This window comes from Cyanistes caeruleus, chromosome 5 (assembly GCF_971803275.1).
Source record: "Cyanistes caeruleus chromosome 5, bCyaCae1.hap1.1, whole genome shotgun sequence".
NCBI lineage: Eukaryota > Metazoa > Chordata > Aves > Passeriformes > Paridae > Cyanistes > Cyanistes caeruleus.
This window is the reverse complement of record NC_141705.1, coordinates 8,393,963-8,409,130: the sequence shown is the minus strand read 5'-3', so window position 1 is coordinate 8,409,130 and position 15,168 is coordinate 8,393,963. Positions and strand designations below refer to the sequence as shown.

The 15,168-nt window shown below is 38.8% G+C and overlaps 1 protein-coding gene across 8 annotated transcripts in view; it reads right to left on the bottom strand.

Moving 5' to 3' along the window:
- NSD2 (nuclear receptor binding SET domain protein 2) overlaps positions 1-15,168 on the bottom strand; it is a 74,747-nt gene that overhangs the window by 47,813 nt on the left and 11,766 nt on the right. For 4 of the 8 annotated variants that reach the window (XR_015286805.1, XR_015286806.1, XM_086888944.1 and 1 more), the window contains exon 2: positions 11,926-12,551. Coding sequence is in view for 6 of the 8 variants with exons in the window: in XM_086888944.1 (XP_086745070.1) it covers positions 11,926-12,522 (597 nt within the window). In the remaining 2 variants the exon portion in view is untranslated. Of the gene's footprint in view, positions 1-11,925; positions 12,552-14,522; positions 14,707-15,168 lie in introns of those variants that run through there. The other 4 variants (XM_086888946.1, XM_086888948.1, XM_023925653.2 and 1 more) reach the window with 3 other exon arrangements.

The following is a 15,168-nucleotide window of genomic DNA, read 5'->3' as shown; positions in this document are numbered from 1 at the left end:
GCTAAGTCTGTATACTTATGCATACACATATACGTACTACCCTGCATATGCCCCATCCCATTACCTTTTACTGCAGTTTTGCCAGAATTAAAACCATTTAATTGCAGAATTTCCTCCAGCTCTCCTTCCTTAATTACAGTCAAGCTCTGTAGCCTGAGGAACTCCCACTTCAGCCACTGCAGTGTCACCTTAGCCCCAAACTTTAAACCAGTTATGCTAAACTACAGAAGGAAACAGCTTGGGAATCAGATTACTGTTCTACTCTAAGGAATTTGAGGATTTTGTTCCCCTTTCAAACATGAGACTGCAGAGAATTTACATACATGTGCAATACTGAGGTGAGGACTCCCACGCAGACTAATTCTAACATTGAATACAAAAGCCATTCCACAGGCTTTGCACTACTCAGTATGGCAGACACAGAAATTCCTGACTTTCTAGTTTATTTTGTTCAGGAGGATGTGGAACAGGAAAATTGAGTAATTCCTTTATAGCAACTGAGTTTTTCTTTGTGAAATTACAACTTGAAGAGAAGCAGCATACTCAAAAACTCATCTGGGCCAGAAGCTGCAATAGGCTGAGAAGGACTGAAAAACAAAACAAAATTTAGCATGCCTTTCCTCTTTCCTTAACATATGACAGATTTGTTTGTCATTCCCTCAGCACTTTCATGGGCAATGAGTGACAAGCAGATTGACAGGAATTTACAACACTGCTGACAGCATTCTACCAACCCGAAGAAGTGGCTTGGCCATAAAAAACACTGGTATTTAATTAACTTTGGCTACATTTGCTCAAAAGAATCCAATCAACTTCCATTTAGTTCTAACCTGCCTAAGGAATATGATGAGAGAAGAACAGACCATGAGTAATAGGACATTTCTAAGCATAAAAGTATCTTAAAATGACCAAAACCAAACTCATTTAAGGACAGCATCTTTACTCTATGGAGAGCCTTAGGTCTGTTTGTAGACTCTGATATGAAAACATCATGATGAGTGTTTGGTAAACAAGGGAGAAAGGTAATTTATTATAAAGCACCTAGAAGGCTTATTAGGTTGTGTCAGATTGAGATTACTTTATCCCTTTTAAAAGTACTCGGTGTTTTGTGTGTCTTTCAGCTATTTTGTGTGCATACTCTCATGTGCACACATATGCAAGGAATTACTGTAACCCTTCAAAATTATTGTAAATTACCTTGAGCATCAAAGAACTACTACTTCACTACATAAACTTGAAAAGCTACAGAAATCATGAAAAAACTTTCCTCTGCTAATTATCACAAAGGGATTATACAAAGAACAATGCTGAGAACTGGTCAAGTGTACATCACAAGAATTTAATATGGACAAAAAAGTATGAACAATTAAGACAAGTGAAGACAGCAAATGTTCTTTTCTGTGTAATGTAACTAGGAAGTACATATTGAACAGTTTAAGCTGCAGATACCAGGTATTTTCATTTTCATTTTCAATTCAGTTTCACTCTGTACCAAACAACTTCCACTTTCACTATATCAGAAGGCCCTGCTACAAACACAGACTGCTGGAGGCCCAGTTACAGGCCAGGATAAAAACAAAGCTCCTCACACTACAAAGAAACTAAACCAAAATAATCAAGGCCCCTAAACAGAATATATACAATTAAAATGAATTTTGAATTGAAGTTAGAACACACAAACTTAGTCAAACCTGTTTCTTTCCTATGGAAAAAGATATGATTTATTATGGAAAAATCTAAGATTGGTTGCTGACCAAACCCACATTATTTTTCTCTTCCTGCTATCTACTTGTGCTGTGCTTTGTCAACTAAAGCTCCTATTGTCTCTCATGGACCTGTGCAATGAAAATAAAAGTGAAAATGTTTTGTCTTGTCTTGCCTATCTGCACAGATAAAGAACTAAGGAAATGGTTGTAGAAAAAACTCCATTATTTTCAGAGTTCAGGAGAGGTGGTTGGTGTCTGGAGAAGGGAGCAACAGAAGAGAACAGATGGTTTTTGTAATATTTTGCCACTTGAATTCCCCAATGACTAAGGACATTATAACCTAAAAGACAAAAAAAATCAAAGTAACAGATCAACAATCCCATGCCTTCCTTCCTCAAAAAAACACCATAACAATTATGTTCTTAGAAAAGCTCTTGTTTTGTGAAAAATGCAGGGATTTTGCGTGACAAAAGACAAACCAGCATTCATTCTTCAGCCAAAGGAACCCAGGGATGCATCCATGGTCCCCAGGAGTGACACCCTATCATTCCCACTGAGAAATGGCTGCTTCTCTGTGACTGATGACAAAAAATCTCATTAACTCAAATCACTTCAAACCTCAAAATTACAACTACAGCTGATCAAAGCCAATGCGAACTCCTCAATATGTACTATTGCTTCAAATGAAAAATGTGGCACCTTAAGTCTGTTAAGCAATGGCCAGTGCTCATACTAAGTGATTCTGTCAATAAAAATACAGTATCCTCACAAACCTAACTGCCTAACTGGTGTTTAAATTTTTTTTCAAGATTATAATTCACACATTATAGTAAATCTGTTTATCCCCAAAGGGCCTGAGAAGCCCTATGTTTATACAGATAGCTCCCACCTTCTGGGATGTGGGGGAGTATATTTAGATAGTAAATGACAAGTAACTGAACACATTAAGAATAAAACTAAAGATTTTTCGCTTGTTCTATTCCATTCACTATGTAATGGAAGAATGCTGTGCAATTACATACTTGGCAAACCACTGCCTACAGAGAATGTTTCCAGCAGAAGAGTAAAGAGTAAACCAGAACCTCACAAGATTAAGGAAAAATGTGGAATTATTACTACAAAATGGAGAAGGATCAGGAAACAAAGAAAGAAGCAGTGAACTGGCAAAGTTTTACACTCTGTCTTCAAGAAAACAGAAGAGGACACTTCAACAGTTCATTCAAAAGACTTCAGCTCCCAAAAGGCCATTGCATCCATAGCTGCACAATTAAATCTGCGACAACTTCATAAAATATACAGTGAGCTAAAGACTACTGAGGGGGAAGAGGACATGAAATGTCTGCATCAAAACAGAAAAGCAAACAAACTCTATTCTGAACTGGCTTATTATAACAAACTAGAGATTTACCTAAAATCCTCCAATTCAATTTTGAGAGCAATTACATTAAATGTATTTCATCAAGTTATCTTTCATTTTCTTCTACTAACTACTTAATTTGTTGTATCACTAAAAAGGGGGTCAAATCAGACAGTGTGAAAAATTGTTTCCAGAAGACAATATATTTCCATCTTCCGGCCACAATCCAGATTATTTTTTCCCCTCAACATGCTCACATGGTAGAGCCATAAAGTAATGTCAAAAAATGCTCAAGAAAATCACTGCAGATCTGAAAACTCTCCTTTGCTGGCTGAGGCTGTTTGAAACCACTTAAGTTTTATGATGGGTTTGTTTCCTCCGTTTCTTCCCACAAACTCTTCTAAAGCAGTCAGTGGACAGCAGGTTGAGTATCACCATGTGGGACCCTTCTCTCCAAAAGGGAAAGCAAACAAAAGACAATAAAATTAATTTAAGTTTAGACAGGGTTTCAGAATATAGGTTGTGGATTTTAAAACAAGACAGAAGTTCAAATTTGTCTTTCAAATCAAGCAGCAAACTCCTGGTTCCATTTCAATGATTTTTTTTTTTTCTGGCTTTGGTTCTCTCATTAGCAAGTCTCTAGCAGATGAGAAAATTTAATTTAAAAGCAAATCTGTCTACTCAAATCAGCAGCCCTCCTTTACCCAAACACCATATAAGCCAGAATTTCAGACATAAACTTAACATGATATTTTAGTAACTAGGACACAACTCTTCTTTCAGAGTAAAGAGTTGAAGAGAAACAGATTCAATCACTCACAGATTCAGTAAAATATAAGTTCTGGAGCAGTTCTCAATCCTCAGTCTTTCTTAAAATGTGGAGATTAGTTTCTTTCAGCTGTTTTACTGAATTTCTGCATTTTCATTTAGATGACCTCCTAAATTTTAAGTTACTGGCTTATTAATGAAAGGTTCTACTTTTCAGAAATTTAAACTAGATAATGTTTGATCAGAATGAGTAAGCCCACCTTTTATACTGAGAAACAGAGAAAGATTTCTGCCTATATCCTGTGTATCTAACCTTCATCCACCCTCAGTGGTTTAAACTTTTGATGTGGTATCTGGGTATATAAGACAGTGTGGATACAACATGCTACAGAAGTCTGTAAAAACATAACTTTAGAGCCATGAGGAACACTGGCATGAGAAATTATTGTTTCTGAACAATTTCCATATGAACTTCACACAGGATAGCAGAATGAAAGCTAAATCATCTCAGCATACCTACAGATTTTCAGAATGCCATATCCATATGTAGCTTGTTATCTGCATGTACCACAGTTTCACATTCTTCAAGATCAGAATCCGTAACAGGACCTTATCTTTAGCACTCTTCTACACCCTTACAGAGCTTTCCCAAGACACTTTCTGAACAGGTATCCTCCTCTTGTCAGCTCACAAAAGTCCAGGACAGCATGGGTACATGTTCTGAATCCTAGTATTGTTAGAAAACTGAAAAACCCAAGTCCAGACAGCACTGCCAAAAGGACACTAGATGTATAGGACACTGTTTTCTGATGAAGGCAGAGACTTATCTCTATCATTTTTTTTTTAAATAACAAGAACACTTCTGAGGGCAGCTGACTAAGCTTAAACAGAACAAATGCTGATTTAGCATAAAAGGGCTCTGTTAGTTAACTAATATTTCGACATAGTTCAAGTACTACTTTGCTTTGGAGGTCAGACTTTTAAAATTAATTCCTATACCAAAAGGCAGGTACAAGAAGTTTCACAGGTTCTGCTCTTACATATACCTAGCAGGTCCTCTCCTCTTGTACAGATGAAATGCCAAATCAGTGGTTAATAAGCCTGAGACAAGTGGGGGGAAGACAACCAAGAAAATCCTGAACAGATAGACATTATCTTAACTTGGCAATGCTGAACTTATTTCTGAAACATTTCTTATTTCCAGCAATAAAAATATACAGAAAACCTGGGAAACTCCAGTCCCGTATGAATATTAAAAAAAGGCAGTCTTTGCAGTGCAAACGCACTAAAAGTAAACAAAGTGCTGTCAATTCCAGCAGAACTAAGATTCCAAATTGTTTCACTTCATCACAAGCATCCACAACATACACTCAAGTTGACATCTATTTACCAAACAAACAAAACAGCAAAAGTAAACAAAATCAAGCTTTTCTAGCATTAATTGCTGCTATGAGGTCACAAATTGACTTCCCTTCCTCATGCAAGCACATCGGGGCTTGTTTAACAAAGATATAAGCAAGATTCTGTTCTCCCTCTGCCAGTGAGCTTCCAAAATAGTAATGTTTAAAAATGGTCCTTCTGAGAAGGGAATTAATTTCTGATTATAGACAACCTACAGTTTTAGCTACTGCCATTTTATGTTGCATAGGAGCACAACTCCTGTAGGTACTTTAGGCATCCACAAAAAGCAAAAACATGTTAACCCACTTGAATCTCTTTCTTTATAATAGAAAGATGATGAAATATGGTAATAGACAAACATAAAATTAGTGTCTGTGGACAAAGACCTCTTTTGGAGAACCTAAAATTCATCTACCCTACATGAAATCCACCATAAAACAAGAAAACTTGTAAAGGAGGCTGAACCCACTGCTCCAAGACAGATCAAAATATTTTGCTTTTGCTATTTTGCCGAAGGATTAATACAAAGTATCTTTCTTTCTTGACAGAAGGGGACTATAAGGGCCAGAAATTGTATCTGGTACAGATCACTTATGTTTCCCAAAGATCTGCCTGTAAATCCAAGCAACAACCCTGAACTGCAGATCTAACTCCTTGCTACATGTGAGACTTTGACATGCGTTAGTTATTTTGGATAAGCAGAACAATGAGCAGAGTGACAGAAAGGCTTTGCCATATCTTGGACAAAAAAACAAAACAGTGAAACCAGCAGAAAATTCCTTGCCAAAGCAACCTAAAGTGGTCAATACAGGAGGAAAGTGAAAAGCTGAGATTTAAAATCATTTAAATCATGGCATTACCTGTGCAACAACTGAAAATAAATCTAGTCAACTTATAAAACCAGAAACTGCCATTAATCTCTCAACACCATCTGCTGCTGACATGTAAAGGGAAGTTAGTTCTTCCAAAGATGGCTTACTCACCACTTTACTTCATCTGTCATGTCCACCATAATGCCCAAAAGACCAAAATAAAATAGATAAAATAGAAGAAGCTCTAGAATACACAAATCAATGATAAATATGAAAAAAATGCAAGAGATGCTGACATTCCTTGAATTTTACTCAGCTACATCTGGTCAGCTCTTTTCTACAGAAACCTGGCTCAGTGTTCAGAAGCGGTCAAGAACCAATCATATGCAAAATATTATTTATAATGAAAAATAATGAAATTGAGAACAGTCTAGAAACTCATTAACATGCCACTGTATGTGTTCACAAGACATTTGTATTTTGAATGTCCTCTACTATTCTGGTTCCTTATTCTCAAACAAATCAGACAGCAGAACCCTAAGGACAGCACAGTTCAGAAACAGGGTAACATGAAGTAGCATTCTGGAATTGCTTCTGTAATACCTGGAACAACACACTAGGACTGGTCAAGCTGAAATTAAAAACAGAGCAGGTTTGTGACAAATCTATACAACAATCAGTAACAGAAGTCCATGATCTCTGTTTCAATTATTATGAGAGAATCTAGCAAAACAAGTAGGTAGCAAATTGAAAAGGTGAAAGAGCTGCTCTAGTGCCCTGTTACTTAATGTACTGGGTGTAAAAAGCTCAAACAGGCTCAAAAAGAACCCAAGGTCTCCTTCCACTAATTTAGCCATCTACAGCCATTAAATACAAAGTAGCCAGCTCCAGAAACCTGAGTCACAAACTGCTGGAGGCTGAATATATTTTAAAGGAGCATCACTCTATGATTTGTGATATCTGTACTCTCCATTATGCCACCTCCACTGAACCCTACCCCAAGCTGAGGTGCTGAATTAAATGACTCCTTGATGCAACTTGGTAATGCTATTTTTAGATAGCATTTTTTTCAACACTTCAAGATATTATTTTGTACTTGATTTGGATTCCCCCGCTAATGTGTTATGAAGAGAAAGGGCAAAAGTTGTATTTAGATAACACTTACTGAGACAACAGTTTTACGTAAAAAGTGTACTTAATTCAGCCACTTTTACATACAAGAACACAACGTCTGGTATGAAAGCCTGAACAAATACTCAGGCTTTCTGCAATTAATTTTGTACCCACTCTGAGAGTGCTCATAGCTTCTAATCTCCCCTCAAACCAGTATGCCGTATGTTTTTTGGTGCTTCTTAAAGAACAAGTAGTTCTTTAAGATACTTTTCCAATGAGGCATTAAGAAAAAACAATTTAAAGTTCTGAAGTAACAATTACTGCTGCACATCATGAGCTGCTTAGCACTAACAAGTTCTCAAGGCTTAGCTAAACTTAATTCGTTACTAAGGGCTAATGCAAAACAGTAGTTCAGAAACTCTTCCAAAAAGGCTGAGACATTATTTCTGTTGCTCCTGAAAGGATCACCCAGAAGAGATTTTTAGGATTACTCCTCCTTTGGGATCCTGGTGACATCAGCCAGACAGGCTGTGTTATCACTCACCTGAAGACAGGAGCTGATACCACACAACAGTCTATTAAAAAGGAAAGCATAACTGAGTTTATTTTATCCTACAGCTACAGATCTTGACTCCTGTGGTAGCTTAGCTGCACATTTTGTGCAACTGATGATAAGAAACAATAAAGTCCTTCCCCTGAAAACACATACTTATTTTACTTTTTTTTTTATTTTTGAAATGAAGACAAAATGAGCAATCTCAGGATCTGGCTGTACCATCTGCAATGAGATTAAAAAAAATAAAAATTGATGAACTCAATTCTCAATATTACAAAGGGAACATGTTGCTTTGTGCTGGCCTCTACCAATTAGATGCAAACATCAGAGAAGTATCATCGCCTTCAGTGGTCCCCAGGTTCCTGTATTTATTTACCACAGACACAATTAGAAGATCATCCTCAGACTGTTTCAGTTCTACCCCTACTGGGTTTTTAAATCTTTGCCAGTATGCAGATATTGGATATAATGGAGCTAGCCAGAAAGTTTTTCTCTGTGAAGATTAAACTGCAACATAAACATATGACAAGGACTAGTGGAATTTCTCCAGCAATTTGCAATTGCCCCCCACGTAGCTACTGCAAGGTCATTATAGGCCATATCCTGCAGAGACAGAGTAAAAACCTGCCAAGTTTCTGGTATAATACTAGAATTACAAGAACAGTAGATAGAAAGCTATGTGGAAGGTACAGTTTTTGGATCATGTAGATATATTACGCAGCTGGAAACCTTAAACTAGCAAGTAGAGCAGAGTGTGGACTTCCAGGTTTGTTCTGGACACAGTGCTGCTGCTTTTGTGAGCTACTGCACCCGTGCTGGGAAGGCAGGCCAGGAAGCCCAGCCAAAAGGGCAAATTGCCATTTGCAGGCCCTCCCAGCTTCTGCAGACCCAGCTCAGATGTGCCAGGATCACAATACTGAGCTGCTCCCACGGTCAGAGTGTGCAGACCTACCCTGGGACCCACAGCTTGAGAGCCGTGGATGTATGTACTCTGTTTCCTGTACAGAAACTCTGGATTCCTCTAGGGATCATACTTGGATTACTTCATATTAATATATGAAATAAACCTCTGGCATTCTCCTCCAAACAGGACTGCTTCACTTCTAACACAAGCAATGAGTAAGAAAATCTCATTCCTCACTGGTAGTGAAAACAGTGACACGAAAAGCAGTCGGGACAAAACCCAGCCCCAGAACACCCAGGCACATGAGCAGCGACTGGAGCCCAGGAGTCTGGTGTTCATTCAAACCTCTAACACGTGATATACCCACCACCCTTAACACAGAACTTCCAGGGGTGCACTGCCTTGGCATTGAAGTTGCTAAACCAAGCCTTATCATGAGAGGCCTGGATTTTAAAATAAACTCCTCAGGTAGAGAGATACTGGGGTGGACAGAAGAACGATGAAAAGAGGGAGGGAGGGAGGAGGAAAGAGCCAAAGGTTGTACCACTTTATCTCCTTTACCCTGGGAAAATGAAAGCATTACAGCTGTTTCTCAGAGGCCTGGAAAAGCTGGTGGTTATCAACAGAAATCTCACTCACGTCAGAGCTGGGTAGATCACATTTATTCCCAGCTGAAAACTAACTCACAGACAAGTTTTAAACAGCCTTCATTTCTGTTCACAAAAAATGCCCAAACAACAAGAACACCCAACAGCAGAGCACTGGAACATTTGTTATGTGATACGCCTCTCACCTCAGTGCAATAGTAATCTGCTGTGTCCATCACACAGAGATATAATTACCCTACACAAAAGGCAGCATTTGAACCATGGTGATTTTTGCTAAATCAAAAGACTAAGAGGCTGGACAACAAGAAATTGAGAGAGAAACCAGCTGAAAAATAAAACCAGACAAACAGGTTCTGCATTAACTTGTGACCTACAATAAACAGGTATCTGAGCGCAAAATTAATCAGCTTTTACTCTAAGGATATTTACCTAATTTCCACTTTGCAGCCACAATCAGCTATATAAAACCACAGTATGATGCACTAACAGTAAGTCTTTGGATGCTGGCCATGAAGTAACAGCTAGAGCCTGAAACCAAAGAACACTGATACTAAGATATTACCGTTACCATCAAAGAAAACACATATATGTCACAAGCCTGACAAGTACTTGTGGAAAAATGTTGGAAAAATCTCCATTACACATTCCCTCAAGTTTGTTTTTCCTTATTTTAAACCTCACAGTTGCAAACCCTACCTATGAGAGAAAGAAAAGCCCCAGGACTTTTACAATCAAGGAGTTACATCATGAAGTAACATCTTGCAACCTTTAAATGCTTCTCCTTTTGACCTTTGTGATTTAAAGTGCACTATGCTAGGAAAAAAAAGAAGCCAAAAGCGTGACCCTCTGTTTCAAACTCTCTGAAAAGAACAGGGTTGCAATATTGCAAGGTCTGAGATCAAGCAGGTGGTTCCCTTGATTCGGTAGTCTGGTAGCTCTGGGGTTTGGCACAGGAGCAAATAACGCTATCACTCAGCAGCCACTGAGTCCCACTCCGGGAAACCGCGCTGCCGTGGTTTTCTCCCGACCATTTCTGCCCAAAAGACAACTCCAAGAAGCCAGACAAATCTTTCTTTTCATTTTAAATTAACTGCACACCAGGAAAAATTAAAGGTCACTCTTAATGGACAAAGAAAAAGGCTTCAGAGCAAACTACATAGGTGAATATATTAAATATCAACTCCTCTTTCTGAAAAAAACAAACAAATCCACATAAATATGCTCTGGTTGTCAATGCTATTAAACATACCATCTTTTAGTCCAATTTATCCTCATTAACAATGAACTGGAGAAAGAATTACTCAGAATATTGATTCTGCCCATACCTTTTACCTCTGAGTAATGTTTCAAAAAGTCTGAACCAGTTAGTGTTAAAACACTCTCCTTAATAAAATCAAGGAAAACAAACTCTTGAACAACATTCCTGAAAACATGAGTAGTGATAATTTTAGGATAAATTATACATTCAAACCATAAACAAATGATAAATATTTTTGGTACCCAGAAACACATTTACACAATTCTGTGAACTCATTTATTATTTAGTTTTATTGAAAAGAACTGTAAATAAAATCAGCAGTACAGCAGCTGTGTTTCTTCTCTGTATGTGTGACCTTGGAAGAAAGAATCAACAGGGCTGTGTTAATGCTAGGACTGGATGATCTTAGAAGTATTTTCCAACCCACAATTCCACATATAACTGCAGCTGACAGAAAACTGTAATGTACGTTCAGTTAAGGTGTGCAAAAACAGGACCTTTAAACAATCTAAAGCATTCATTAACATTTACCATTGTTATACAATACCTTTCTGAACTACTCAATGAGAAACTTAATATACATAGAAGTATCCCTGCTATACAGGGTTTTTTCTCTGAGATAAAATTACTGCAAACCACATTCCTTAAAATGGAGTCTAGCAACAAAAGCTAAATAAAGGGGAAAAAGGGCTCCCCGCAGCATTCTTATTTAACAGCTTTGTATGGCAAATTTAAAAAAGTGAAATATCCATTTCTGCCAATTTTTAAAAGAAGCAAAAACCCAAAAGCTTGACCACAAAATTAATGACACCAAATATAAGATCTAGACATTTTCAATTAAAATAAGTCACTGGGTTATAGTAAGCAAAACAAGCTCTTTTTAGATGACAAATAGGCATAGGAACTACATTCCAATTGCCAAAATCTGATGGCAGAGAGGCTGGTTGATTAGCCAACTGACTGCTGAGTACATTTTTCTTTTAATTCAGAACCAGATATAGAGAAAAAGGTAGGGTTTTTTTCTGAAACCTCTGCTTATTAAGAAGCCAGAATACCTCATTCTCCAGGAGTTAAAGACCATCTCTATATGTAGAGGCCTCCTCAGCTCCCTTGCTCTGGTGCACATCCTGACTAGGTCTTGGCTACATGTCTAGAGGATGTTTCTGTTTCATGTATCACGTTCTTTCACACGCCCTGATTAGCTCTGGAGACTTACTTTACTGATATGGAAACAGAATTTATGGGGTATTCCTATCCTGGGGAAGAAACAGGTACCAGAACTAGAGCTCATCTGTCCTTTGTTGAGACAAATCAAGGCATAGAAAATGACTCCGTGTTTGTGGGAAGCACCTACTAAATGCCTGAGGATGAGCATACAAACACTGAAATTCCTGTATGATTAACAAACCTCACAGAAGACAGAAAACATAAAAAAGTACTACCTTCTTTTCAGTGGTGCTTGAAGTCTTTGATACTAATGCTGTTTCAACAAGACCCTGCTCAAGTAAGGAGTCATATTTTATGCTTCTTTTTCTGCTTCTCCTCTCTTTGTTTGCTGGCTTTTGTTCGTTTTCCTCCGACTGAGACACATCTGCACCATTGTCTCCACAAATGGAGGATTCGAAAAGAGGCTTCCCATTCATGTAGGTTTTAGTGATTTTCAGCTTTATTTCTGGAGAGCCATTCTTGATAGGAGTAGTGCTGGGGGGTGTTCCAACTCCCTTTATTTCCTGAGGTTCAAAGCGCAGCTTGGCATCTTGGGCCCCGGACTCGCCATTAAACACCCGAGAGGTCAGATCTTTCAATTTATCTGCTGGAATAAATGGAAGAGTCTCATGGCCATTATATTTTTGCATGACACCTTCCTGTAGAGTGGCAGAAAGTTGTGCTTTGCCCAAGTAGACAGAACATTCACGATTCACTTCACAATTCTGAGGTTTCCCATTGGTATTTCCAAGGATCTCTGGTACCTGCTTCATTTTGATGTAGTTAATTTTTTGAGTTAACAGTTGAGAACTTCTTTTGATGCTAAAGTCCATTCAGCCCAGATGTTTCCAGTCTTACACTGCTATATTAAGACAAAAAGACAGAAAATATGTTTAATAAGAAATGTCAAAAGCTATTAAGTATTCAGATAGACATCAGCACTAATATAAAACTCAATGTACTTCACTAGAGTTTTACTAAAAAAGCTTTGTTTACAATCTTAAGAGGCAAAATGCCTTAATATCTGTTAATATGCATTACAAAAAAAGTCCAAGGAAAACAGCTCTATGAATCATCAATTTTATTAAATCAAAAGTGGAAAGCAAAATCACAGTTTGCATTTTAACCATTTGTTAACCACCTACAGCATGGGTGTTACCTACAATAATTACACAAAGGTACTGCACTATATCAAACAAGTAAGAGGTTAGACCTACGATAGTATCACTAGTAACAACATAAACCAGATGAGTTTTTCTCCAAGAGGTTGTGCCAGCATAAAAACCCCACAGGCTGTGTTCCTGTAGCACCTACACTATGGACAGCAGCATTACAAGCTTCCCTTCCTCACTCCACAAACAGACCTTCAACCTCCCATCAAAACACACCCCTGGCAGCAACACTGCGGCTCAGTCTCCAGACATTTCCCGAAGCATTCTGCTCACCAGAACGAATAAAGGGTCAGCCTTTTGGGCCAGGCCCACTGGGAAATAGCAAATCCTTCAGTCTAGTGATCATACTGGGCAAAATTTAAATGATCAAAGCAACTGCTGGAACTTCAGACTTTTCATGGCAACAATATTACCTAACACCCACTTTTCATACAGAAATGTGCAAACAAGCAAGCTAAAACTGCACTATTTTCTGCCCTAAACCAGTTCTCTAAGGGTTCTAAAAGCTAATCTTGCCTATTTCAACATTATAACATCACAGCAAACAAATCAAACTGGCAGAATCACTCCTTTGTGCTCCTAAACCAGGCAAGATGATGGTTTCAATTTTTGAAATTCACATGCATAGATTCTTCGTATTACTGGGTCCAGTATATACATCATATAGAAAAAATAAATATTATTAAAGCTCAGCATAATAATAATAATCATATCCATGCTCAAGGTAACCAATTTCATATATGATTAAGTCCAAGGACTGTCACATCGAATCAAAATTTCATCAAATCTAGTCTCATGTGCTTCCAAAAAAGTGCAGCAAAACCCATGATGAATAACTATTGAATTGTCAGTTGCTATGGAAGAAATCACTTCTGAATCTCACCTTGTTTATTAATGCACACAGTTCTAATGCTTACAACTGCCATATTCCTCCAACTTGCATTTCTGATAGCTCTACATCAGGAGTAGCAACGTAAACATGTTCATAACTGAGCACTGCTGTAGCCTGGCAAAGCTTCTTAAGGATGTCAAGCCTGAATTCAAAACAGCTGATGAGCATGAAACCTTTTCATTTACAAAAATGCAGAAAAAAAATTAAAAATCATAACTCCATCACTCCTTAGCAAATGCTCCCATCTCCCTAACATGCTGCTCTAAAATATCTACAAGATAAAAGTGTATCTTTCCACCCAAGCTGTATAGACTCATTTGAGAGATGAAAACCCTTCTCTTGCCAGGCACAAACAGCAGTCTGAAAATCTGGCATTAAACAAGGAAAGAGCAGCAAAAGTGTGCCTGAACTCCAAGTGAACCTGCAAGAAAAAAAGTTCTATTCTTTCTTTAGTCAGATGAAGTCTGAATTACCAATAAAATCTCTGACAAAATGAGTAGAAAGCAGCCAGCTATATTAACTCTCCTTAAGAGGAATCAGAGATAAATGGAAACTCAAAACTCAACCAGAACAGAATAAATTACTAAACTGAAAGAGAATTCATGGCCTTTCACAACATCTTCCCTGAAAACATGGACATGAGACAAACTCTCGTGTCATGTAACATGACAGTGTTTCAAGCTGTGATTCAGCAGGCTTAAATGAAATCATATTTCTCTTAAGAAACAACTAATGACAAATTCTGTAAATCTCTGGGCAAAAGGCAAACCTGCTGGGAAGCGCGTCACGCGGTTACGGAATGCAAAACTCCTTATAAAACCGCCAAAACCAAGAAGAAAACAGCCAAAACGCCGAACTGTTGCTAAATCTGTACTTCATTCCCAGGGATTCTTAACGGAGTAAACCAGAGGTCTGATTTGGGCATTTCAGCTCCCAATTCCCTCGGAGGCAGCGGAGCGGCTTCGTGCGGCCGCGGCGCCCTCCAGTGGGCGCGGGGCTCGGCGAGCAGCGGCTCCGGGACGGCCCCGGGACGGCTCCGGGACGGCTCCGGGACGGCTCCGGGACGGCTCCGGGACGGCTCCGGGACGGCTCCGGGACGGCCCCGGGACGGCTCCGGGACGGCCCCGGGACGGCTCCGGGACGGCCCCGGGACGGCTCCGGGACGGCCCCGGGACCCGCTCATCGTGGATCCCTGCATCGGGCCATCCGCCTTTTGGAACCCACGGCTTCTTCCGTGCTGCTCGATCCTAACTTTTGTTCTCATCACGTACGTTTTGCAGCTACAAAGCCATCAAGCTGGAGGTGCGCCTCCAAAAAAAGCCGTAAATAATCCAGTCAGACTGTGTTACTGGTGCACTCGACTGGATGAAATAAAATGGGTATCTTAAGAATGTCAAATCATAAAAATCGTCATA